General features: G+C 47.4%; 1 protein-coding gene across 4 annotated transcripts in view; it reads right to left on the minus strand.

Moving 5' to 3' along the window:
- The window catches only part of OPHN1 (oligophrenin 1), a 63,060-nt gene that overhangs the window by 15,206 nt on the left and 24,213 nt on the right, over window positions 1-23,641 (minus strand). For all 4 annotated transcript variants that reach the window (XM_061445592.1, XM_061445591.1, XM_061445590.1 and 1 more), the window contains 11 exons: window positions 21,518-21,589; window positions 13,189-13,290; window positions 12,074-12,184; window positions 11,265-11,369; window positions 10,163-10,292; window positions 8,749-8,849; window positions 6,613-6,704; window positions 6,409-6,487; window positions 5,283-5,316; window positions 2,873-2,935; window positions 1,811-1,885 (listed from right to left, as the gene is read on the minus strand). In XM_061445592.1, coding sequence (XP_061301576.1) covers window positions 1,811-1,885; window positions 2,873-2,935; window positions 5,283-5,316; window positions 6,409-6,487; window positions 6,613-6,704; window positions 8,749-8,849; window positions 10,163-10,292; window positions 11,265-11,369; window positions 12,074-12,184; window positions 13,189-13,290; window positions 21,518-21,589 — 964 coding nt within the window. The remainder of the gene's footprint in view (window positions 1-1,810; window positions 1,886-2,872; window positions 2,936-5,282; window positions 5,317-6,408; window positions 6,488-6,612; window positions 6,705-8,748; window positions 8,850-10,162; window positions 10,293-11,264; window positions 11,370-12,073; window positions 12,185-13,188; window positions 13,291-21,517; window positions 21,590-23,641) is intronic.

The following is a 23,641-nucleotide window of genomic DNA, read 5'->3' on the forward strand; positions in this document are numbered from 1 at the left end:
GAAGAAGCAGAACAGCAGTACCACTGTTGGTATTTTGGAAAGCCTGGGGAGCAGTGCTAAGTAAGGACACAGGAAGAAGCAGGAGGTAAACTTCAAGCAGCGGTGAAAAGTTAGTGAGGGAATATTTTCTACAGTTTGTTTTTTCCCCACCACAGCCAAGCCTGGCAGAATAAAACATTTCCACAGATCCAAGACAAGCTTTCTAGTATCCAAAATAACCTAAGTGTCCAGCTCTAATCCCTCCTTCACAGCTGCTGCCCTGAAGGCTTTTCTGGAAACATCCCCTCTTGCTGCCTGGAGAGGAAGTAGCTTAGAGAAGGAGGCATGGAGGTACCTGTTGCTCCTACCTACCCTCACCAAACAGCCACATAATTTCTGTGATATGACGAAGGACATGGGTGGAGGATGGGGGTGGCTGGACTAAGGAAAAAAACTGCATGAGTTATTTTAAAAAGAAATAGGACTGAAGAGAAAAGAAATATCTATCTATCTCCTTCCTGAAGCTCAGGATGAAAGCCTTCCACAGCAGTTACTTCTGTGGCGTTGGGCTTTCCATCCTGAGCTCATACACAATGGGGTGGCAAGTGGTTAACCGGACCAATGCATATAAATGAAATGGAAAAGCCACTCACTGGTGGGGTTCAGAGGAGAAAACCACAAAGCTACTCACAGGGAGGGTGAGAATCAAGAAGCAATAAAAACTCAGCCTTAAAGTAATTAGTCATCAGGCAAGCATAACCAAAAGCTGTCTGAAATATGGCTCCATGGGAATCAGCACAGCTATACATCAGCACAAACCACAGTTTTAATAAACAACAACAATAGTAAAAGCAATAGTAAACAATAGTGAAAAACAATAGTTTACAGAATATATCAATGTGAGGTGTCTGTGCAGGGAGCTAGCATGAGCATGAGGAACACGTATCAATGTGAACCTGCTTTCTGCCCTGTGCTCCAGCCCTATGGGGCTCATGTATGGCTCCCCGCCTGTCTGAGTCTGTGGGAACCATGAGCAGGATGGTCTTAGCCAGATTCCAGCCCAGGAGCACCATGTCCCCACACACAGCAACGCTGCTGAGCCCCACAACCTGCTGCAGGGAGTTTAACCATCTCTGCTATAAAGAATACCCTCCAATCTACCTGCTTGTATGAAATACAGGACTCAGTGCACAGAAGGGCTTACAGCAGAAAGCCATACCTTGCCTTAGTAACATGTACATTGCTTATGGTGAGGTATCCCAGTCCTTCCAGGTGAAAACCTCAAACCACAGGAAAGGCCTCTCTGCAGAGGCCACCATCCCATGGGGTATCTCCATGATACCCCATGGAGGAAAAGGCTAACCTGTATGCCAGACCCATGGGACATGGCAGCCCCACACAAACAGCCAGGCAATATCCCAGCACTGCAGGAGGGGCAGCAGGGCACAGGGCAAGGACCAGGGCTCATCTCTCCTTGGCCAATATCCTGCATCACAAGCCTGCAACAGGAATGTGTCCCCAGCATGCAATTCCAAAATGCCTGGATATTTTTAGTACACGATGGAAGAAGGCTTGTGACCATTGCTCCAGGGTCACTGACTCCCTTTACCTTGCTGCTGCTGACTTAACTTTAAACACAGGTTGCACCACAAACAAATAAATGCAGTTGCAGCAAAAAGCCCAGAAAAGAAGGGAAAGATGTGCATCGAGAGGCCACAGGGACCAAAAACCACATTGGACATTTCTCACTATAAAACCCAATTCTCTGTCAATACAAACCAATACAAACCCAGGATAATCTAATTGTGCAGAATAATTAATTAGTTCTTACCAAAAAAGGTGTTCAGCAACTTCTGCACCTGAATATTGCTGCCAACAGTCCGGTAGATGCCCTCTGTAGTAATTCCTAAGCAGGAGAAAGCCACAGTGTTAGGAAGGGTCTTCCCCAGCTAGTGGGAAGTCCAAAGGCCCCATCTAGTGGAACTCCTGTCCTGGCTGTCGGGTGCTGGCTCAGCAGAACCGCAGATACACCCTGAACTGCCCCAGGATATTCCCCACACACTGCCCAATGGGGTGCTGTGGGGCACAGCCGTTCATGCAGCAGGACTCAGACCTTCCACCGGATCACATCATGGTCAGGGGAGCCCAGCCAACGAGCAGAACATGTGCTTGAGCTGGCAAGTTCTACCTGCCAAAAGGTGCCACTTCTGGAGGGTGCTGCTTGACACAAACTTGTTCAAATTGTCACAAAAGGCAAACACGTTTAAGCAGATTCTTTGAAAATATGAGCCAATGTTAGGAAAGACAGAAGTGCTGGATTTGCCTGGCTCTGAGAGGCCGGTCTCATTGCCCTGCTCCTCCCCACCTCAGCAGAGCTTGGCTGGTCACATTTTCCAAAGTTCTGGACATTAAACCAGGCACCTTTCCCTGTGGCAGCCTGGACATCCAGTTGTTCTGGAGTGATCTTTGTCCTTCAGCCTTTGCTGGCCATGTGTGCTGGTACGGGTTTCTTTCATGAAAGACCAGCGGTGAGCTGTCAACCATCAGCCTGCTTCTGTTCTGCTACTTCTAACAAAATGGGTCTGTACCCCAGGTATCCCCTGCCTGTGCCCCAGCACAGGCAGAATTCCAGAGCTATCTGTTTTCTAAAGCCAAAGATAAGAGAGCAATTAATGAAAACAGCATAAAGGTGGAAATTCAATCCTAACCAAATGTGGTACATTCTGGACCACACAAGATTTCTGCTCCTCTGGCAGGCATTCTTCAGCAAAAAGTCAGAGTCTCATTTCTTGGACTAACACCACTACAACTGCTGAAAACACAAAACAACTCAAGGCCACGGGAAGCAATGCCAGCACAGCAGCACCCCCGGATGCCACGGTGACTAGCTTACCTTTTGTTTCCACAGCATTGATGCACTTCCGCACAAACTTGAAGCCGACCTCATTCAGCTCCACTGTTTCAAAGAAGGGAAGCAGCGTTACCTGCCTGAACACCAGCATGGAAACCCCCATGGAAAACTGCTGGAAAAGCCCCTTCCCGGGACGCTGTTCAGCACACAAAGCTCAGGGCCCCCACATGCAGCCAGGTTCACACACACATTTGCATCCCATGCGTCCCTTCAGGAAAACACAGGCATTCTTTAAAACCTGACAAGGAATTATTAGTTCTGTACGCTGGCCAATTTTCCTTGAATTCACTTTGAGTCACAGCACTGCTCCTTATCCTCTTTCTGTCTTTAATTATAAAAGCATAAATCAGAGTCCAGTCACATGTGAATTTGTGTCTGATAAGGAGCTGATTAATATTTCCAGAGTGCTGCAAAATCTGCAGTTAAAGCTCACCACATCATAGGATCGTGTAATTTATGCTTATCTACTTGACTAGATTAAAAAGCAAAACCAGTACAGCTGGACGGACTGAGTAAAGCAGAACACTGGCTTTTGTTCCACCAATTAACCCCAGGCTGTCTTCGTGCCTGCCATGCAGGCATCATGAAGCATGTAGGAAGTCAGGATTTTTTTCTAGATGCAAATGCCAACTTCTGTAATCACACTACTACTTCTGCTAATTTTTCTGGGATACCCGGAAGGACTGTTCAAGCCACACTGTGAAATATCTTCCTGTTCAGTGCCAGCATTTATACTGAATTTCTCGTAAATGACTATGCTGTTGGTGGTTTGGAATTCTGGGGGGTTGAGTTATTGGGGGGGGGGGGCGTTTGTGGTGTTTTTTTTAATTGTTTTAACATAAAATAACATTTTATTGGAAGAAACAGCCACAGGACACATCTGGACTAACTTCAGCACAGTTGTCACAGCACAGGCCATGCTGGTGAATCCTATGAAATCACTGTATTTTCAGCAAGATGTTTATAACAGATCTCTCTTCTATGAGCAATGGCAATGAAAAGCTCTAACACAACAATGAGTAAAGGCACCATCAAGCACAGACCCACTTGGTACTTGATACTGAGTGGTATGATACAACTAAGGTAAGTATGATAAGCCTTTCTAGCTGTAATCTATTAAAAACAGCGTATTTACTCTTGTGAAACACTGAGTCACATTCCTTCCAAGCATGTAATGCAAAGTCAAACGACAGGTTTCATGCCTATGCTTCTGATAACACTACCTCCGTGCTCATTAAAGTCAGCAAATTTATGTGTTGGTAAAAGTAAGCTCTAATATAGGGAACCCTAATGAAGCCCCAGTGTTTCCCACAGCAGCACGTGCAGCCACGCCAGTACATGCTTGGCCTTGCCAGGGCTGTGGCACAGTGGGCAGGGTGCACCCTGCTTGCAAAAGGAAAAGTATGGGATGAGGCAGTGGGATGGGAGCTTGAGGGAACTGAATGCCACCTCTATTTTTCTCTTATAGTATTTGCTAAAAGAAACAAGACATTAGGCAGAAGCTCTTCCCTGTGAGGGTGCTGAGGCAGTGGCTCAGGGTGCTCAGAGAAGCTGTGGCTGCCCCATCCCTGGCTGTGTTCAAGGCCAGGTTGGACACAGGGGCTTGGAGCAGCCTGCTCTAGTGGAAGGTGTCCCTGCCTGTGGCAGGGGGTTGGAATTGGATGAGCTTTAAGGCCCCATCCAACACAAACCATTCCATGATTCTTTGAGACGTCCTCAGAATCTCCTGCTGATCTTTTCTTCCGTCTGTTACTTTGGGGTTTAGAGGTGCACATTGAACTCTGCATCCTGCTAGTTCTGGCTAAATAAAAACTGCACATTACAATCGATAATCGATAATGCTGCATGGAGACCTCAGAGCAGCCTTCCAGTATCTGAAGGGGGCCTATAAGGGTGCTGGGGAGGGACTCTTCATTAGGGACTGTAGTGACACGACAAGGGGTAATGGGTTAAAACTTAAACAAGGGAAGTTTAGATTGGATATAAGGAAGAAGTTCTTTCCTGTGAGGGTGGTGAGGCACTGGAATGGGTTGCCCAAGGAAGTTGTGAATGCTCCATCCCTGGCGGTGTTCAAGGCCAGGTTGGACAGAGCCTTGGGTGACATGGTTTAGTGCGAGGTGTCCCTACTCATGGCAGGGGGCCTGGAACTAGGTGATCTTAAGGTCTTTTCCAATCCTAACTATTCTATGATTCTATGATAACTTTTAGCATTCGCAACTCATTATTATCTGGCCTCAGTATCAGACACTGCAATGGAAAGGAAAGGAGTTCCACAGAGAGAACACACAACCTATTCAGGAGAAATTGAGGACGAGTGTATCTGCAAGGAAAACCACTGCCCAACCTCCAGACAGCTTCAACAGCTTAGGGAACAGCAACAGAAATTACTCACTTTCTTCCTGTTTTGTGATGGGACTGTGGTAGATCTGAAAAGGGGGAGGGAATGGAAGAGGAAGAAAAAAAAAACAAACATGCAATGTTATTCAGTATTTATTTTCTAAAGAAAATACAGCATCCCATAAATCACCTGAAGCCAATCACAAACAGTAAGACAACATCCCAAAGAAATGACATTTTATAATTAGGCAAGGTACCATTACCTACACAATAAACTATTCTTTTCTGACTTTCTACATTTCACTGGAGCACCTGAACTGGAAACTTTGTCTTTCAGATGCCCTGTAAAGAGGGAAGCTGGACAGCCTGGCACACAGGGCTTGTGGGCTTTCTGTTTGTTTGCTCGCTTTTAAAAATTCAAGTGTCAAGACATTCCTTCATGCCATACAAAAATACATCTTGCATTCCTTAATAATCAACAGTGAGTGCCATTCTTGATAGAAAATCAAAAATCCTTTATACGCAATAACACGCTGTGCAAGCTGAATGAGTCCCAGACACCCTGAAGTGACTGACTGTCCAGCACGAGCACACTGACCCTTCCCGCTCTCCCATGTCCTGTCATGTTTAAATGAGCAGGAGAAAAGTGCTGTGGAGTGTGCCTGAAGACAAGGGGAGCTGCCAGAAATGGTTTTCCCACACTGCACATCATGCTGCCCATTTAGAGGAAGACTGATAAAGTGTGAAGGCCAGTGCTTTGTTTAGATTGAGGGAAGGAAACACCAGTAGGCACAGAAAGGTGGTGAACATGGGGCAGGGTGGCTGCTTCCACCTTTCCAAACGCTGCTTAGAGTGGGGACAGAAAAAGGTTGGAGAGTGAATTGTGAGCAACACAAATACAGAGCATTCCTGACTCTATACGGCCATAGTATTTAGGCAGCCTAGCACAGCCACAGTTGTACCAGAGCTTTAAAGGAGGAAAACCAAAACCCCCATTGCCAGCTGTGCCCAAAGAGCAGCACAATGCCCTGTTTCAGATGTGCAGTGGCTGAACTAACGACTGAATTATGGGTAAGTGGGAGCTGTACCAAAGACCCTGCTGTTGAGCTGTCCCAGCCCAAAACCCGCCGGCAGAGGACACTGCTCGGCAGCGTATGGGCAGCAGCTCCTGGAACACTTACCGGCTCCTTCCCGTCCATGGCTTCCATCCACAGCCTTCGATTGGCTTCCGAGAGGGCCTGCAGTGTGATGGTCCCAGACCTGTGCAAAGTTCACCCGGGGAGAGGCAGGAAAATGAGGCAAAATTTGGTTTTAATAGACAGCAAGGAGCGATTTCATCCAGGTTTGCAAGGTTTGGAGGCCATTTGAACACTAAAGCACCTCACCTTTCATTAGTTTCAATGTCGAAACAAAACCTTTTGTCTATAGAGTCAGTCTTTCTCCTCACACAGGATTTCAGTGTCAGGTCTAAGGTGCCCTAGGAGAGAAAATGAAAGCTAAGGTTAGCGGAAAGAAACACAGGAGAAGATTTCAGGTTCCTCAGCACCTTTAGGTTGCAGCCTAGCCTAGCACTGCCCACAGAGCACCAGGCACCCAGCGGTGCCCTGCAATCCCATGGCACTGGTACCAGGAGCAGAGACAGTCCTTCCCACCATCAACAGAGATTAAAGGCTCTGTAAGCCTGGCTTCCTCTCCTCAGCCACAAATTGTTCTAGATGTCACAGAACTCTCCTGCAAACAAGTGCTAAATATCCCAGTGACGAGCAGTATGCTTCCACAGAGCAAGAGCTCTACTATAAACAAACCTCACCAGGTAGCCACTTGGTCTTTGAGGCCAGGACCCTGCTTGTCTGCTATCTGACACAGCTAAGTCCTAGTTTTCACCAGTGCTGATCAGTTATCCATAGCATTCATGGTCCAGAGCTTTGCACGAAATACCTTGTAGGAAAGGAATACTAACTGGATAAATCTGGAGTAGGTGCACTCTGAAGAGAGGCCAGTGCTGTGGGACTGAGCTCCGGCCCTTCGTATTCGTGCCCCATACTCCACAGCAGAGTCACTGCAATGTGACCACGAGGTCTCCATGACTTTGTAGGAGTCTGTGCAGCCAAGCAGCCCCCAGGATGAGTGTGCAAGCCTGGAACGTGTTAATCACCCTGACCCTCACTGCTGCTGCGTCTGCAAGACCTCCAGCAGAAGTGGATCAGGCAGAGCATGGAGCAAGAACGGCCTCCGACAAGATTACCTACAGTTTACATGCCGTGATGATAATCTCCTGGCTGTACTTTGTGTTGGTTGGTTGGTGTTTTTAAGAGAACTGCCTGTAATCGCAGCATTTAAAGCTGTGTGGCCAAAGGTGCAGATTTCCAGATTACAAGAGTTTGAGAAAGGGACTAATTTACATTTTTACAAGCCCCTACTTTCATTAATTTGCCCTACCAGACATGTTTATGGCAGAGATGAGAACAGATCCCCTCAGTCAATAGTTTGGATGTTTCTTTGCCAAGGTCTCTGCCAAGGGCTTCCAAAAAATACATTTTATTTTATTGCTGCAGCATGCAGAGGGCTGGCAAAGAACAGACCATGAGATCACAAACTGGAGAACAGCACGCCTGACTGGGAGTCCCCAGGGGATGTTACTCCAAGGCAGAGGGGGCGGGTGGACTCAGCTGGATGCACTTGCTGTGCTCTGTCATCTGTGCCTGCATCTTACCCCTGCTCTATCATGCTGAAGAACTGCAGGGAACTCCCAGACACAGTGGTAAAATCCAAAGCATTTTGCCCAAGAAGCCATTCCCAGACCCCCAGATTCCCCAGCCATTCCCCTTACTGCAGTTTAGAGCTGCAGTGCTGCCCTCTCCTACTCTCCTAACGCTGGTCCCACTCCCATGTAACCAGTTCCAAGAATAGAAAATCACAAACCAGTGACTGTGCCAACACGCAAAGGCAGAGAAATACCCCTTTTGGAAGCACTTATCTATGACTCGAGTGATTCAAGTACTTGAAATTACTGCCAGAGGGCTAGGGGCAAACCAGGCTGCAGGTTCACTGCCCATGTGCATGGATAAATATAAAAATTAGCTTGTCTGGAAAGGCAGAAATTTCACACTAGACCAATTTGCAAGCCATCACTTTCCAAATACTGCTCATGTTACACAAACCTGCATCTTTGCTGCCAAACCCTGCAGGTCTTCAGGCTAATTTTGGGAGAGAGCGAGGTGAAACTTCTCTTCACAGAGGTGTCTTTCAGGTTGCACCAAGCCCCCTGCCTGTGTGACCAGGCAGGAAGGGGACATGATGCTCTGCTCCATGGCCAGGAGTCCTTCCACAGCTGCAGGCTCAGGACCTAGCCCACTGGTGCTGCCAGACAACTGCTCTGACAGCAGGGCTGGCCTGTACTGCTCTGGACATGGCACCTGTTCATCTGTTTGCTTATGGAAAGAGATGATGTGGGCAGACTGAAGGTGAGACCTGATGGCTAGGTCAGTGTTTGCAGACATCCCTTCAAGAAATCAACTCACTTGCTTAGCTCCAGGCTTCTGGTCCATGGGTGTCATCCGTAAGGTTTTCGCCTCTTTCTCGTACTGGCAGTAATATTTCACCCAGGAGATGCCCAGTGCCCCTGCAGAAACACACAGGAACCTGGAGTCAGAGACAGTGCCTCAGTTGGATGCAGCCAGCAAGGCATGGCCCACATTACCCACATGTCCACACTTCTCTGGGACCAGACACTGCTGGCCCCATGGGGACAACTCCCTTGCCAGCATCTCCACTGGGAAAAGCCAGGAGAAGCAGGAGGAGGAGTGAGGCTGCAGCTGCCTCCAGTGGCCTCCCAAAATGCTGCTGGTGAAAGCGCATTTGTGGTACTTTGGTTGGAAGCCAAGCTGGTTTGGCCAAGTCCAGCCAAGACTGGCAGGATCCTGTGTGGCTGGAATGCTTGCTTCACACAAACACCACTAGTTTTTCCTGTTGATGAAAACTTGGTAGTAAAAACAACAGCCTCTTTAAAACACTGAAGCTTAGCTCCTCCGTGTATCATGCTAGATTTATCAGCACTTTTCTTTGTTGTCACCCCTTTATATGAAATACTTCAAATAGCATTTTTTTCTGTGATTTGTTTTTAACTTGCAGTTGTCAGGAGGAACAACTGTCTTCATATTCAATTTATAGAGGAAACATAAATAGAGACAGCAAAGAGCATTCAGGAAAATGTAACATTTGTGGTCTAAACTTACTGTCTGTGTGTCTTCTTTTAAAAGCAGGATAAACACACATATGAACATCAGTATAAATGCATTTGTATCGATAATCCAAAAATTAACTGTGCGCTAAGTAAGTTGTTTGTGGACCCAGAGGCTACAGCTCTGCACAAAGGTTTTTGTCCCCTGAGCTTGCATGGCCATGGAAAGCTACAGCAAGTATTTGCAAAAGACTGAATTTGGTTTGATTTGATACTGCACAGAATGGCAACAAGTTTCTCTCTCAGCAGTTTAACTCTGAGAGCTGGTTAATGCTTCAGTTGTGCTCGAATGCCCTCAGAGACAGGGCGAGAGGGAAGCTGCGCAGGACACCAGATTTGTTCTGATAAAATGCAGCCAAGGTGCAATCTGCCAGAGCTCTGGTCTCCCCAGCAGTACAACAGAGTAATAAATCTCATCCAATTTGAGGGCAGGGCAATTAGCTCCTTGCTTGCATGGCTCATGAAACCCAGAGAAAGCTCCGTGCCACAGCTGAGAAAGCTGGCAGCTGAAGCTGCTGGTGATTCCCTGTGCACTGGCAGTCAGTGACACCCTGTGCAGCATCGCTCACAGCGCTGCCATGACTAAATTGGCCTGGACACAGCAGCCGAGTGCAGCCCCCACCACGGGGCCATGAGCACAGCAACCCAGGCTACTATGTGTTTTAACACATTCATGTGCATATAAAAGACATTACATTTCTCTTGAGTGTACAGATAGCCCTCAATGGTTGGCTGCCCAGGTAACTTGCAGGTTAGGGGGGCTTCCTTCATCCTCTTCTTCAGGTCTTCCAGCTCCTCCCGCGTGCTGGAAAAATGATTCCTTGTCTGTTGAGAGAAAGCAAAACCAAGCACATTTGAACATAAGCGAAGAGTGAGCTTCAAGTATTCCTGGTCAAACTTTTAAGTGCTTTGGCAGAAATGAATCAGTCCCCAAAGTACTAAATGGGGAATATTATATATTCACATGAAAACTCCAGCTATAGAAACAAGTGGACTCTCAAAGATGATTGAAGAGACACGGTTTAACATATCATGCGTGGAAATGGTGTTGAGGAGTCATGTCTGGGAGAGACACTTGTTCTTTCAATAAAAGAAACTTAGCACATTTTAAAGCTAGGTGCAGCTGAAGGAAGTACCTGAACTACTCTTTGCACCGTTGTTTAGGTAATGGGTGCATTCTTCTACAAAACTTTCTCAAAAGATCATGCTACACTGCTTGGTAGGAGAGTCATTTTAAAGAGTCATGTCAACACAGGGTACAAAATCAAGGTATTTTTATGGAACACAATTAACGAGCTACCAGCAAACTCAGCTTGGCACAGATTTATGTCTGTTGTTCCATGGGAATGTGGGCCAACCATGGAAGATGGAGTATTAACAAAGCAGGACATAGATATTTTACCCCATGAGTATACTTAGCCAGCACAGGAGCTTACCAAAGCATGTAGTAAGCTGATACCATAAAGATCAAGATCGGAGGCCTTTTTAGAAGATGTGTACCATTTCTCATGAAGTTGGGAGAAATCCTGAGGCTTGTTTATGCACAGCATTAAATGACATAATTGCAATTGCCCCTTCTAGACAAAGAGAGCCACTATAATAGCACCTGCAGACTCTCTCATGTAGGAGAGGAGAAAATACATGTGAACTGAGAAGGAAATAACTTTATCTGCACCTTCTACAAGGCAAACACAAACAGTCTGTTTTGCAGGGAAAAGCCTTGCCAGGAGAGGTATTTAAATACAAATGAGAATAGAAGTCACATGTGAAAAATACTTGAGCTGGGCAGGAACTCACATTCTGCAGGCTGAGCTGAAGCTGCTGTTTATAAGGGAGGAAATCCTGCGTGAGCTCAACTGTCAGGTTGTTGTAAGTAAAGAGGCTGTGGAGAAAAGCCAACACCTGGAAAAGGAGGGAAAGGACACAGGTTAAACTCCTCTTCTATATTTCTAACCAGAGGGAAAATAGAAAGTGGGGTTTCAGAAATTACATATACAAATTCTTTTTTTTCTTCCAATGTCGAAATGATGCAAGTCTTAGTATGACTTATCCACCACAGTGTCCCTAAAGCCCAGGTCTACCACCCATACAAACACACCCAAAATGAAAGACCCTGCTGGGAGAACAAGAACAGATCTGCAGATTGCTCGTCCACAAGATCTACATGATCCCACATTCAAGCACACCCAGCTCCAGGGCAGAGCCACTCGTCCAGGGCAGGGTCCCTGTACACAGACATGAGCTGGTACCTCTGCAGCCTGTGCCGTGACAGGTAAACAGACCAGATAACAACTCTCTTCCTTTGAAGGCAGCTAAGACTTATCAAACACAAGGTGTCCAGGACAATTCATAACAAGACCTACAGCATCCAGCCTATTCTCAGGATCAACTTACAGACATGAGAAAAGAGTCTGTGGTTTCATGGTACTCTGGCAAGCACTACTAAGGCTGTTAAACTGCAGCAATCCACGTGTGCAAGGTTAACTCCATCACAAGACTTCCCAGGACCAAATCCAGCCTGGTAACCCATCCCTTCCTGTGACTGTCAGAAAATTAGCACATTTGAGCATCAAACAGCAAGGCCAGGAAGAAAAGGGAGCTCCTACCGGTTCAACAATACTGAATTTCTTGCTTTCCTGTACTTCCTGGATCTGGTACACATACTCAAGGGAAGACTCAAAGAAATTGTGTCTCTCTTTGTCAACCTGAAGGTCAGCCTGGAAGAAAGAGGGAGAGGAGGAAACAGAAAATACATCGCATCTAGCTTGACAATATTTGACTAGCATGTCTTGTCAGCCCACAAACAGTCCTGTCTTTGCTTAAGAAAGGCCTATGAAAAGCGTCCAGCTCAGGCTTTAAGCACTTGGCACAGAACCAGATGACTGGAACACTGGCTTGTCTTCTCAGGTCTGCCCTTTTCTAGCTCCCTTTCACATATGGATCCAGAAACTCCCTCCACTCTGCAAGGCTTTCCCAAAGCCTATTTGTTATTTCAGCATAAGCACTGTTTCTACCCACAGCCCTGCATTGATGAGGACAAGGCAAGGCCATTGTCATGATCCTCTTGCCTGACTCCAGCTGCAACCCAAAACCAGCAATTCCAGAGCTGCAGCACCAGGTAGGACAACGCAGCATTGATGTGTTATCACAATAACTTCCACAGATTTTGCCTTGCAAAGATGCTTGATCTGACAACTGGTTTGACAGATTTGATTTCATCCAGCTCCTATGATGTGGGCTGGAGCAGCTGGGGCTTGTTGCAACATGCTTGGCAGCAACAGGGCTGGAAGGGGCACCTCCTCTGCCTGCTGCTCATGGCCACTGTGGTCCTGCTGCCACAGCTATCCCTGCAAATACAGGAGCTAGATAGGAAGCTGTGCTGGCAAAACAATAGTAATAACTAGTTCTTTTTCAGCCAGATCAGTTCCCTGAGCCAGGTGAAAGGGAGGCCAGTCCCCAGAGGTGCCAGTGTAACTGGCCCTGTACCATAAGGGTAAGCAGCTCTGACAATGCATAAAGTCATTGCTACTGTTCAACACACTAAGGAGAACCATGATATTGATTTTCCTGGTTTCATCCAGAGAATCTAGGCTTTAGTAGATTTAACTGCGTATCAATTTTAATCAGTTACTGAAAGGGATGACTTTTGTCCCTTTTTTAAGATCTAAAGCAGCTGGTGATGTTGCTTCTGGACCCACTCTGAAGAAAACTCCATACATACCTCCTGCAATTGGGATTCCTTCTTCTTCGAAGACAGATGCAAATGGCGATCCAGCATAGAATAAAACTTCTCACCATCCTTCTCAAACTTTTTCTTTCTTTCCTGCAGGAGTTGAAGCAGAACCAGTTATTGGCATTTTCCAGATAAGAACATTCAACAAGGCCAAGATCTTTTGTATAGTTCACGTTTCCCATGGAAAAACTCTAGTCAACACAACCAGAACAGAGGGCCCCTTTCCAATTGCTCTGATTTCACAGTCCATTCTAGTTCCAACTAAAGACCAAGCTCTGGCAATATTCTGTAGCACAGGCACTTGAAGTATTTTGTTATGTTAGAATCATGGTGAAAGCCTCATCAATGAGGTATTGCACCCCTTCTCAATCTCTTCAATGTCAAGTAAAACCGAGACATACTAGTACACCAAAAACCTATTCACCATTTGTTCACATAGTTCAGAAACAACTGGGCAGATACTTCAATGTCAAAGACACGTCTGGGATAAGAAAAGATCCGTTAGGAGTTCGGCATTTCTCTGTTTTGAGGCTTTTGCCGTGTGTTTCTGAGAAGTATTAGAACAAAAGCAGAAAACTGGAAGCACAAGACATGGAGAGAAGTTGTCATCTCTGTATCACGGGTGGTGGAAGGAGAGACTGCAAGCCTTGCAGGCAAAACTTACACAAGCTTTACTGCAGAGCGCCCAGCCTGAATACAACCCAGAGGAACACTGCCTAAAACACAGATGGTTTACAACACACACCAAGAAGACTTCACCTCTTGGAGGTCCCCTGCGGATGGTCTGGTTCTTTCTGACCTACTGTACGTCTCAGACATGCCTACCACAGGCATGCAAACATGAAGCACAGACTGATTTGTTAAGACAAAAAAGACTTTGTGAAGGAACCACTGTAATAGAAAAGAGTTGTTTGCACTGGAAAACCTGAAAGAATTAATGTCTCTTTTTTTCTCATTCTAGACATTAAAGAATAAAACTCCACAAGAATGCAGGGAGACGACAAGCTGAGGACCAGGCTGTTTGCTTATGCCTTACAATAAGTGTGAAGCCACGGAGGACTGTGGCAGTCAAGAAATGATGATTAGAAGCCAGGCTGACAAATATTCACATCAGATGTTAACAGACATCAGTGACTGCTGAGAGGCAGCTAAATTGCTAAAAGAAGAAAATTCCAGCCTGGCAGCAGGCTCAGCACCAGGTCCAAGCAGCTGAGGACTGGTGTATGCACACTACAGAGTATGTACAGGTTGCCCAGATTCTTTGTTTAGTTTCTGAAAGCTCAAGAAAGTGGAAAGTGAAGTAAGAGAATCTCAGACTCCTGTGGAATTAATGATCTCTTTCAACAACTACCCCGTAAGACCCCTGAAATCCTGTTCTTTTGCCTCAATTCAGAAATTCATGAATAAGCAAACACACACCAACGCCACCACAAAACAGAGCAGATGGACTCTGCCAGACTGGTCGAGGTGCTATTTCCTCATGAGATCAGTAGCAACTGCAAATTTTGAAGCTGTGTTTCCTGAATAAAGTCCTTTCTTTTTAGTTGGTTCTCCTGCTATGAAGTTTTGCTTCCCTATTCCAGTTCCACTGACTATTCAGCCTGTCTAATGGAGTGTCCTACACAGCAGGATGCCTGGGGGTTCCCAAGCTGGTACTTTAGATAACCATGGTTAGCCCCTGCCTGACAGTCTCCCTTCTTCTGGCCCCTTGCTCACAGCAGCTACTAATGCATTGCCTCTGGAAGAAGAAAGGTTATTTTCTGGTGGCGCACAGGGAGACTCTCGTAGGTTGTTTAGTGGAACACATGAAGCTCTTACAGGTCCCCTCCTTACACACTGTCAGTAGCACAGGCTCTCATGTTCCTTGGCCTTTAAGCAAGGAGCAGCTTGCCATCAGCACCCAGACTCATGCTGGTGGACACCGGTTCCTTACAGGCACCTCGGACAAAGGGCAGACAAGCTACCTCCCTACAAAAAGGATTTCTCACCCCACCAGAGTCCTGTTTCTCTAATCCTTGCACACTGCTATTGGGAAAGCACAGTTACCATGGAAAAATGCAGAAGAGACACAAACTCGAATATCCCTGTTTATATTTAACTGGCTTAGACCTGCAAGCCTTTATACCCCAGTAATTACACCTACTGCCCTACAGAGACCCTGTAGTTACAGGACCTTTGAAGGGAAGTATATCTTCTGGCATCATCCTCTTCAATACCATGATATGAGAAATCTGTATTAGCAAATTCATGTTTCAGAATAAAAAAGAGATCCACATCAAATCCAGAAGAGCAGAGAGACCTCCAAGGGTGAAGCCTAAATTAAGCAGCACTGCAGCTGCAGAGCAGATGCCAGGAAAGACTGTCAAAACAAAACACCACCCTTGTGACTAACACCCCGATAAGAAAATCCAAACTCAGAATCAAAAGCATTTGAGAAGCAGCAGTTATCATGTCCGTAAGGTCACACTTCTGGATTGTTTGCTTGTGCCATTAGATGCCACATCTAAGGCAATCAGGACCCTAGGCTTGTTTTCATTTCTGTAAATGAGGAGTCACCAAACCTCAAGGCCACAAAGGGGGAGTGAAACACACCTGCAAGCCCACACCTCTCCTGCTTCTGGCTTCTTGCATCTCAGAGAGGGCTATGCCAGCAGGAGGTCCCAAAATCCCCCAGTGAGGGAAAGCTGGCTTGAACCTAACCATCTCTCCCCAAAGAGGTGGCACACAGAGGTGGCAAGGGACAGTGCCAGCCACATTCCCTGGGAGAGCCTGCAGGGCGACACGGCCCGTTCTCCAGCAGAGGATTATCTCTGCAGTAGAAAAGATAGATGAAAAGAAAGAAAATGCCTGGGCAAGCAATGGGACAGTTTTTACTACAGCAGGAACCCAGAGGCCAGCAGCAAATCCTTAAGGGAGTGCCACCTCCTCTGCCAGCACCCGCTGCGGAGCACTAAGCCCTCCCTGGGGATCAAAGGGATTGGGAATGACATCTGAGATGGACACCAGTGTGTGAAACACGGCTTGCTCCTGCAGAACTGCTGCCATACGGAAACAAACACAGCGCAGAACACCATTTTTGGCCACCAAGGGAGTTTGCCAATCATTTCCCACTCGGGTTAATTGACATAGAACTGAAAAGCAGAAGGATGAACTACAAATCCCTCCTGATTGTCAAGCCAAGGCTTCTAACAGCTTGTTGGCTGCTGAACAGAGCAAGCTGAGACATAAAAAAAAAACAACACAAAAAACCACCCAGACTGGAAACATGAGCACAAATTAGTTCCTCATGAATATTCAGCAAAAGACAGCATTACCTTCCCAATAAGATTTGCCAAGTCCAAGAGCCACCCAACTTACTTGCTCACCGAGAGACACCGAGGTGATTTCACCTGAGTGCAGGCAGAGCCACAGAGCAGTGAAGGAGGGTGCTCTGCTCTCCAAGCTTCAGCAGATGCTGCTTTAACCAGAAATGATCAGGAGTCCTTGGGAAAGCACAGTGGCCCAGCCCAGCATCTGATGCATTCGAAGCATTGGCTCACTCTGCCTGTGAGGGGTCCTGCACTGCACACTGGCTGCTGCTGCCAGAAGCAGGGCAAAGCTGGAGTCCCTCAGCAATGACTCAGACCCGGCTTGAGCAAGAGATGGAGCATCCAAAGCCTACAGGGGAAAGGGGGCAAATGGACTTGCCAAAACTCTCCCTTAACCATTAGTTGCTAACCAGCATCTTCTGACATGGCCATCCTAAAAAGGGGCAGTGAGCTGCAAGTGAGGAGCTCAGCTCACATGGCTGCTTCTCTTTAAGAAAAATGAAACAAAACACACACTTTACTTGCTGGGAGCCTCCACTTTGGAGCACACCTGCAGGAGCTTCACAGGAGAATCAGCACCCAGCAGGATGTGCAGCCGGCCATCAACAGGAGATGGCTTCATAGCAGCCTTCCAGTATCTGAAGGGGGCCTACAAGGATGCTGGGGAGGGACTCTTCATTAGGGACTGTAGTGACACAACAAGGAGTAACGGATTAAAACTTAAATGGGAAGTTCAGGTTAGATATAAGGAAGAAGTTCTTTACTGTGAAGGTGGTGAGGCACTGGAATGGATTGCCCAAGGAAGCTGTGAATGCTCCATCCCTGGCAGTGTTCAAGGCCAGGCTGGACAGAGCCTTGGGTGACATGGTTTAGTGTGAGGTGTCCCTGGCTGTGGCAGGGGGGTTGGAACTGGATGATCTTAAGGTCCTTTCCAACCCTATCTATGATTATACGATTCTATGATTTTATGATTCTATGATTCTAGGGGCATGCAACCAATGCCGGGTGCTTCCGGGCTCCCCACTGCCTTTCTATTCCCGCACATACCTGGCCCTGCTGACTCCTCCAAGCAAAGCTGCAACATGGCCCCAAGCAGAGCTTGGGCAACACTGCAAGTTGAAAGCCTGTAAATATTAAATGCCTCTGTTTTCACTGCATTTCCCACCCCGTTTTGATGAAAGCAACAATACTGCTGAAATTGCTGCAAAGCTACTGTGCTCACAACACAGGTGCCCAGTAACAAAGACAAATGGTGATGTGCTCACTGTCACTTGATAAAGAAGACAGCACTGAAAAACTTCAAACCCCAAATCAGCTTGAGGAAATGGCAAGCTGTGGCTGGAAAGGAACTGAAGGCACAAAATAGGAGGCAGGTTCTGTTTCAACTGGCAGCCTCATCCGGCAAACAGCAGAGGGATAAATGGGAAAAAGAGAAACATGTTCATACAGAAAAAAAATGCTTCATGCCTGAGTTTCACTAACTTGTATAAAGCATCAGCATTTATACAGAAAAAAAAAAGGTAATTTATAAAAGGAAAAATGCTGTTGAAGGCTGTAGAAAGAATATTTCTGTAAAACCACACTCAGTTTAACCTGGGCTCTTTCTTTCACCCCCTGTGTTCTCTCAAATGCTCCTTCGATCTTACTCCCACAGAGATGAAAGCAAGTAGAAGTTACTGTCCTTCCTTTCTTTTAAAATTATTCTTAATGTAATAACAGAATTAACTAAGTGCTTTTAGGAATACATGTTACCTGCTTTGTAAGAATTTTTTGAGAAATGCTGCATTTATTCAGCATCCCAGGACATAGTAAAAGTTCCTCCCGCAGCTTACAATGAGTCCAAACAAATTTCCCCCCCTCTGGCTTTTTTGTTTTGCTTTGTGTTTTCATTTTTGTTTTGGTTTTCTTCTTAAAAAAAAAAAAAAAAAACAAAGAAAACCCAACCAAACAACTTTCTCCTTCCAAGTGGAATTGGAACAAAACTTTTCCTATACAAATCCTACTAAACATAATGACTGCAGCAAGGCTCTTAACAACAGCCCCCCAGTCCCAGAGCAGGGCTCGCCCACAGTGTGAGCCAAAAGCCAAGGGCGTTGCTGCGAAGGACAGGCACCTCCTTGTGCGAGGCCCCAGCACCCTGAGCTCCACGGGTCTGTCCTGTGTGAGGGCAAGCAGACGCTTCCTCAGGCTGCTGCAAGGCTGCAAAGCACACGCTGCTCTGCCTCACAGCGCTGTAGATCAAGAGAAACGTGCACCATTTAGAGCTTCAGGCCACAACTGGTCCTACCATGCTGCTTTGCTTTCCCATTATCAGCAGGCACATCCCTCTAATTACCCCCTGCTAATCAAGAACTCCACCAGCCCATGTGCTACTCTGCTCATTTTCAAACCTGACAGTCAGTCACGGCTTCACCAAGCACACCTGGGTCTCAGATTGCTTCTGCCAAAGAGATGGCACAAAATCCACAGGGTCCACAGACTACATGGACCGAGCACACCAGCCCTGCAGCTTCCGATCAGAGCAAGGTGCCAGTGCCAGGGCTGAGAAATGGGTCAGCTCAGGCAATCCAGGATCCTCCACTTTTCTCCTTGATGTCCACACACACAAACATTTACCGACAAGTCAAGGGAAGTGCAATGATCCCATAGGTCTGGGGTTAGCAAGAGAAAGTGGCTGGAGGGGGGCAGCTGCGGTGGGTCCCAGTGACACCCAGGGGCTCCCCTATGTGGGAGCACACCATCTGAGTGAGGAGACTCCATTCAGCCCCGGGAAAACGGGTTAATGCAGACTCAGATGTCTTAGTCAGACTGACTGGCTGCTCTCCAGCCAGAGTCACCACAAAGCCTCAATTCAAAGGCTCTTCCTATCTGGCTTCAGCATCTTGCAAAGAGAACAGAAAACATCTCATAGAAGGCGGCTCTGCCAAAATCTGGGAAATGAAGCAGAGGGCACAAATTCTCTGTGTCATGTCACTGGGCTGCTCCACAGCCTGGCCCCAGCCTCTCTCCCCTGGTGTAAATCAGGAAGGATCACAGGGTGATGCCAGTTAGTAGAGGCACAGCAGCAATGGAGAGGGACCCCCTTACTGACAGAGCACCATTGTGAGGAGTCCTCATTTGTATTTCATGCCTTCTGCAGACGGATGTGAATGACCCGGAGCAGCTCTGCAGGCTGGCAAGTGAAGGAGGGCTTTGTGCCCAAGGAGATATTCAGTGTCCACAGCCCAGTGGCGCAGTGTCAGCTCCTCTCAGAAAGCTTCAGAGGTGATGGCAAGGGTCTGGAGCAGGGTGGGGCTTGCTCTGAACCTCAGACCCACTCCAGGCTGCAGAGTGGTGTCAGAGAAAGCGTTATCTTCCCATGCATCCCCTGTCAGTGTGGACACAACCTGCAACACAGCGGGATGCAATATGCCCTGCTGCAAGCTCCTTGTGCAAGCACTTCTGCTGAGCCACACAGAGCCCCCTGAGGTGCCACTGACACCTCTGCAGTTTGTGCTCCTCATCAGAAACAAAATCCAAAGCCAAACCATAAAGACCTCTAAGCCACCTGCAATGAATCCTTACTTTCTGCAGCCTCTTAACTGCTTCTGAACAGCATTCTGCCACCGCCCGATGCCTCCACCTGGGGTACCCGCCCCACCAGCGGGGACTAAGAGGGGCTGCAAGCTGCCAGGTAAATCTGTGTCAGTGCTTGGAGCTCCCTGCTGCTGGGACTGTGGCACCAACCAGGCACCAGCCAGCTCCAGAGCAGGAGGCATGCTATGGGACCCATGGGTAGGAGGTGGCATGTGGCACGGCTCTCAGAGCAGAGCACGCTCCGGCCTGTAGACAAAGTAATCCTTACACACCTGAAGAGCTATCCAAGAAGAAAACAGCCTAAAGGATGCTTTAATACTGTAATCTTAACATTTGCAGACTGTTGCCCTCTTGACTTAAGTGTTCCATAAACACAGAGGAGAAAATCAGCTTGACCTTATCCCCATGACTCCTTCCCCATGACACTTTTCTAAACATGTGCTGGCCCTATGGTTAATACAGGCAAATCCATCAGGAGGAAGTTTTCTCTCAGCCCTGGGCACATCCACATGCTTGTAACACCAAGGCCTGTTGCAAAACCTGCTGCCGGGGAGGCTTCACCCCTGTGCCTGTTCACCAGCATGAGGCCAACAGCCATGGCGCTGCCTTCACCACGCTCACACTGCTGTGGCTGCTCCGAGGCGTTCTGCACACATGGTTGTACTGGGGGATTCTGAAGGGCAGGACGGTGATCAAGTATCTTTGCTCAAATCCTGTATTTATTAAACGTCACAGACTCCAGATGGGCTGGGCGGAATCCAAGCCCCAAGTGTTCTCCAAAACATCTCCATTTCTGAGCTGGTTCAGAGCCAGCCCCATTTCAAGCTGCCACCGAGTAATGTGGAACCTGGACTTCTCGATAGTGGACAAGGGAAAAATAATATTTCCTGCTCAGCTTGTGCAGGATTTGCTTTCTATAGTGTGTTTCTTTAAAAGTTTGGTCCATCTGAAAGACTCGTTAGATGCTTTACGTAAATATTTCATAACAAAAGGCCTGTGACTTTAGTGAAGTTCTGACTGCCAAACTCTGCTGCTCTCTCCCTCTCCTGCTCTAACACTCACTTAGCTGAAGAAAGTGTTTTATTCCCAATAGCACTGAATGGACAAAGGGGACACTGGTTGTAACAAGCACTCCTTGCTCAGGATGGAGAAAGTGCTGGAATTAGGCCAGAAGAGAACCCAAAGAATTCAGGAAAAGGTTTTGGAGCCTCTTATGATTGAAAAATCAGACTAAAAGTCACAGCACAGGCTCTCTTGCGCCAGCAGCTGAAAGCCATCATTAAATAGGGAAGCTTCTGAAAGCATGAAGTTGAAACATTGTACAATGATTGTTTAACCTTCAAAAGCAACAACGACAAAAGGTAGAAAAAAAATGCATTAAAATATAGTAACAGAAAGCAAGTATGTTTAAATTTAAAACAAACAAGCTTTACCTTGGTGAACCCTATTTGTTCCTTCCGAAAGTTTTCCAAAGGTTTGATCAGCAAATCGCTAGCGTTCTGTACCTATGGCACAAAGAAAGAAACAGTTTAATTGCAGGATACAGATTGTCTCCTAAATAGAGGCTGAATAGGATTAGAAGCCAAGAACTCTTAGATTTCAATGTCTTTGACTGCAAACTTGTCCTCCGTCTGTAGGTAAAGCTGCTTAACCACCCATACCCACTTTTCCCTATCTGTAATACACAGAAAACCCGAATCACAGGACACAAAGCTTTGGGGACACCCTGTAGATGACAGATGGGTTTCGCCCAGCCCACCACCTTCCCTGCACAGTGAGCCATTGACCTCTGCCTGGAATGCTGCATTGCTGCCACCAAACCCCAAGCACCAGCCCGCTGGAGCAGCAGCCCTCCAGGACACCAGTTCCCCTATCCTGTCTGTGCCAATGCAGGCTTCGCTCCTGCCGGCCTCTCCAGCTTCAGCATAATGTTAGGCTTGCCCCTCACAGGCTACAGCACTGTCACTGCACAGCCCTGGCCACCCAGCCCAGCCCTGCATAGCTGGCATGCTGGAGCAAGCTCCCAGGGCAGCACAGCCTGTGTGGCCCCTGTAACACATGCTGTGTCAGGCTGGATGATCCCGATCCCATCGGTAACAGCACTTGCCAGCCATCCCATTTTAAGAGAATCACTGTCCCTGTCTAACACAGGAAGAGCCGAGAAAGTTGATGCTCCACTAGCACTAGCAGCAGCCCCAGGAGGCAAGGCTGTTTGCTTATCTCTCTGAGAAGCACAAACCAGAACCAAATATATTCTCAAAGCCCACTGCGGACTGCTACTTACTTGTCAGCTCAGTTGGGTCCCTGCCTGCAGTGAGCTGCTCTGTCTGCTCAAACAGCAGGGAAGGGAGCAGAGAAGATGTGCTCCTGCAGCTGCTTCCCCTCTGCCACTGCTGCTGGCCCCTCTGCTCCAGACATCCCAGCCGCACTCCCTCCTGCCACCTGGGCACAGCACCATACTAGCCGTGCCTTCCACAACGCATCCACCTTTGTCTTCAATGTAAAGCCGTGACGGGTAAGATCTGAGGGGCAGGGATGTGTGGAGTCACTAGCATCTCCCAGCAAACACAGCAGATGTTGGTGCTGGTGAGTGCACTGCCAGAAAGTGGCTGCTGCAGCATTGAAAGGAGCTTTTTTCCAATGCAAAACATCTCTTAAGAGCTCAGCAAGGCTGCAATGGGTAGGAGCTGCTTCTCAGAGAAGGTGTGAGGAATAACCCAATCTCACATGAGCAGAAGGCAGGACTGGGGATGGCTCCCTGCCATGGCTTTCTCATGGCATGGCATTTCTCACCACAGACAGCACTAGGCTTGATGGCTCTGACAACATGGCTCTCAAATAAATGACGGACTTTCCTTCTCCTTAAATCCAGACAGAAGAGGAATGACAGCTGGTTATCTGTCACAGCAGGAGTGTAACGATAACAGCTATGGAAAAAGGAGAGTCTGCACATGGCTCTTCCAGTCTTGCAGATGTCTGAAAGATGTTTTCCTGGGACATGCTCTGCACTGCCTCTCCATGAATCCAGAGGCAAATTCACCCCACTTTGCACTACTGAATCCAGCTCCACCCTGCCAGTGGAACACAACCTGCCATCTCTTCCTGTCCCCACTTGTGCTGTGACAGGCTCTCTCCCCAGCTCCAGAGAAGGGAGAGGGGAGAGAACGGGTTATGACGCTACACTGCCACAGCTCTTTCAGGTAATCTAAAGCTGATGAACATAGACAAAGCATGAAACGTTCTGAGCAAGCCACTGTTAATAACTGATCCTTCAAGCAGAGCAGGGGGAAAATAAATAGTAAAAATTTAGAGGAGCTGAAGAGGATCCCTAAAAGCATCCATGATCCCTGAAATGATCCCCTCCACCCACTTACCCACCGCCAAAGGAGCCGTTGTACCTGGATTGAATTAACAAAGAACTGTCATACTGCTTTCCTCCCATTCCCTCCCTGCTTGCGGCCCCACAGAACAGTCTGTGGTGTCCCGCCGGCGCAGTCACCGCTGCAGCATTGGCCTAGCCGGCAGCCTGGCATGAGCTCTCACTGCTGCACGAGGCA

Source organism: Pezoporus flaviventris, unplaced genomic scaffold (assembly GCF_033815535.1).
Source record: "Pezoporus flaviventris isolate CSIRO_AGI_PZ_B2104156 unplaced genomic scaffold, CSIRO_AGI_Pfla_v1 ptg000005l, whole genome shotgun sequence".
In the NCBI taxonomy this organism is placed as follows: Eukaryota; Metazoa; Chordata; class Aves; order Psittaciformes; family Psittacidae; genus Pezoporus; species Pezoporus flaviventris.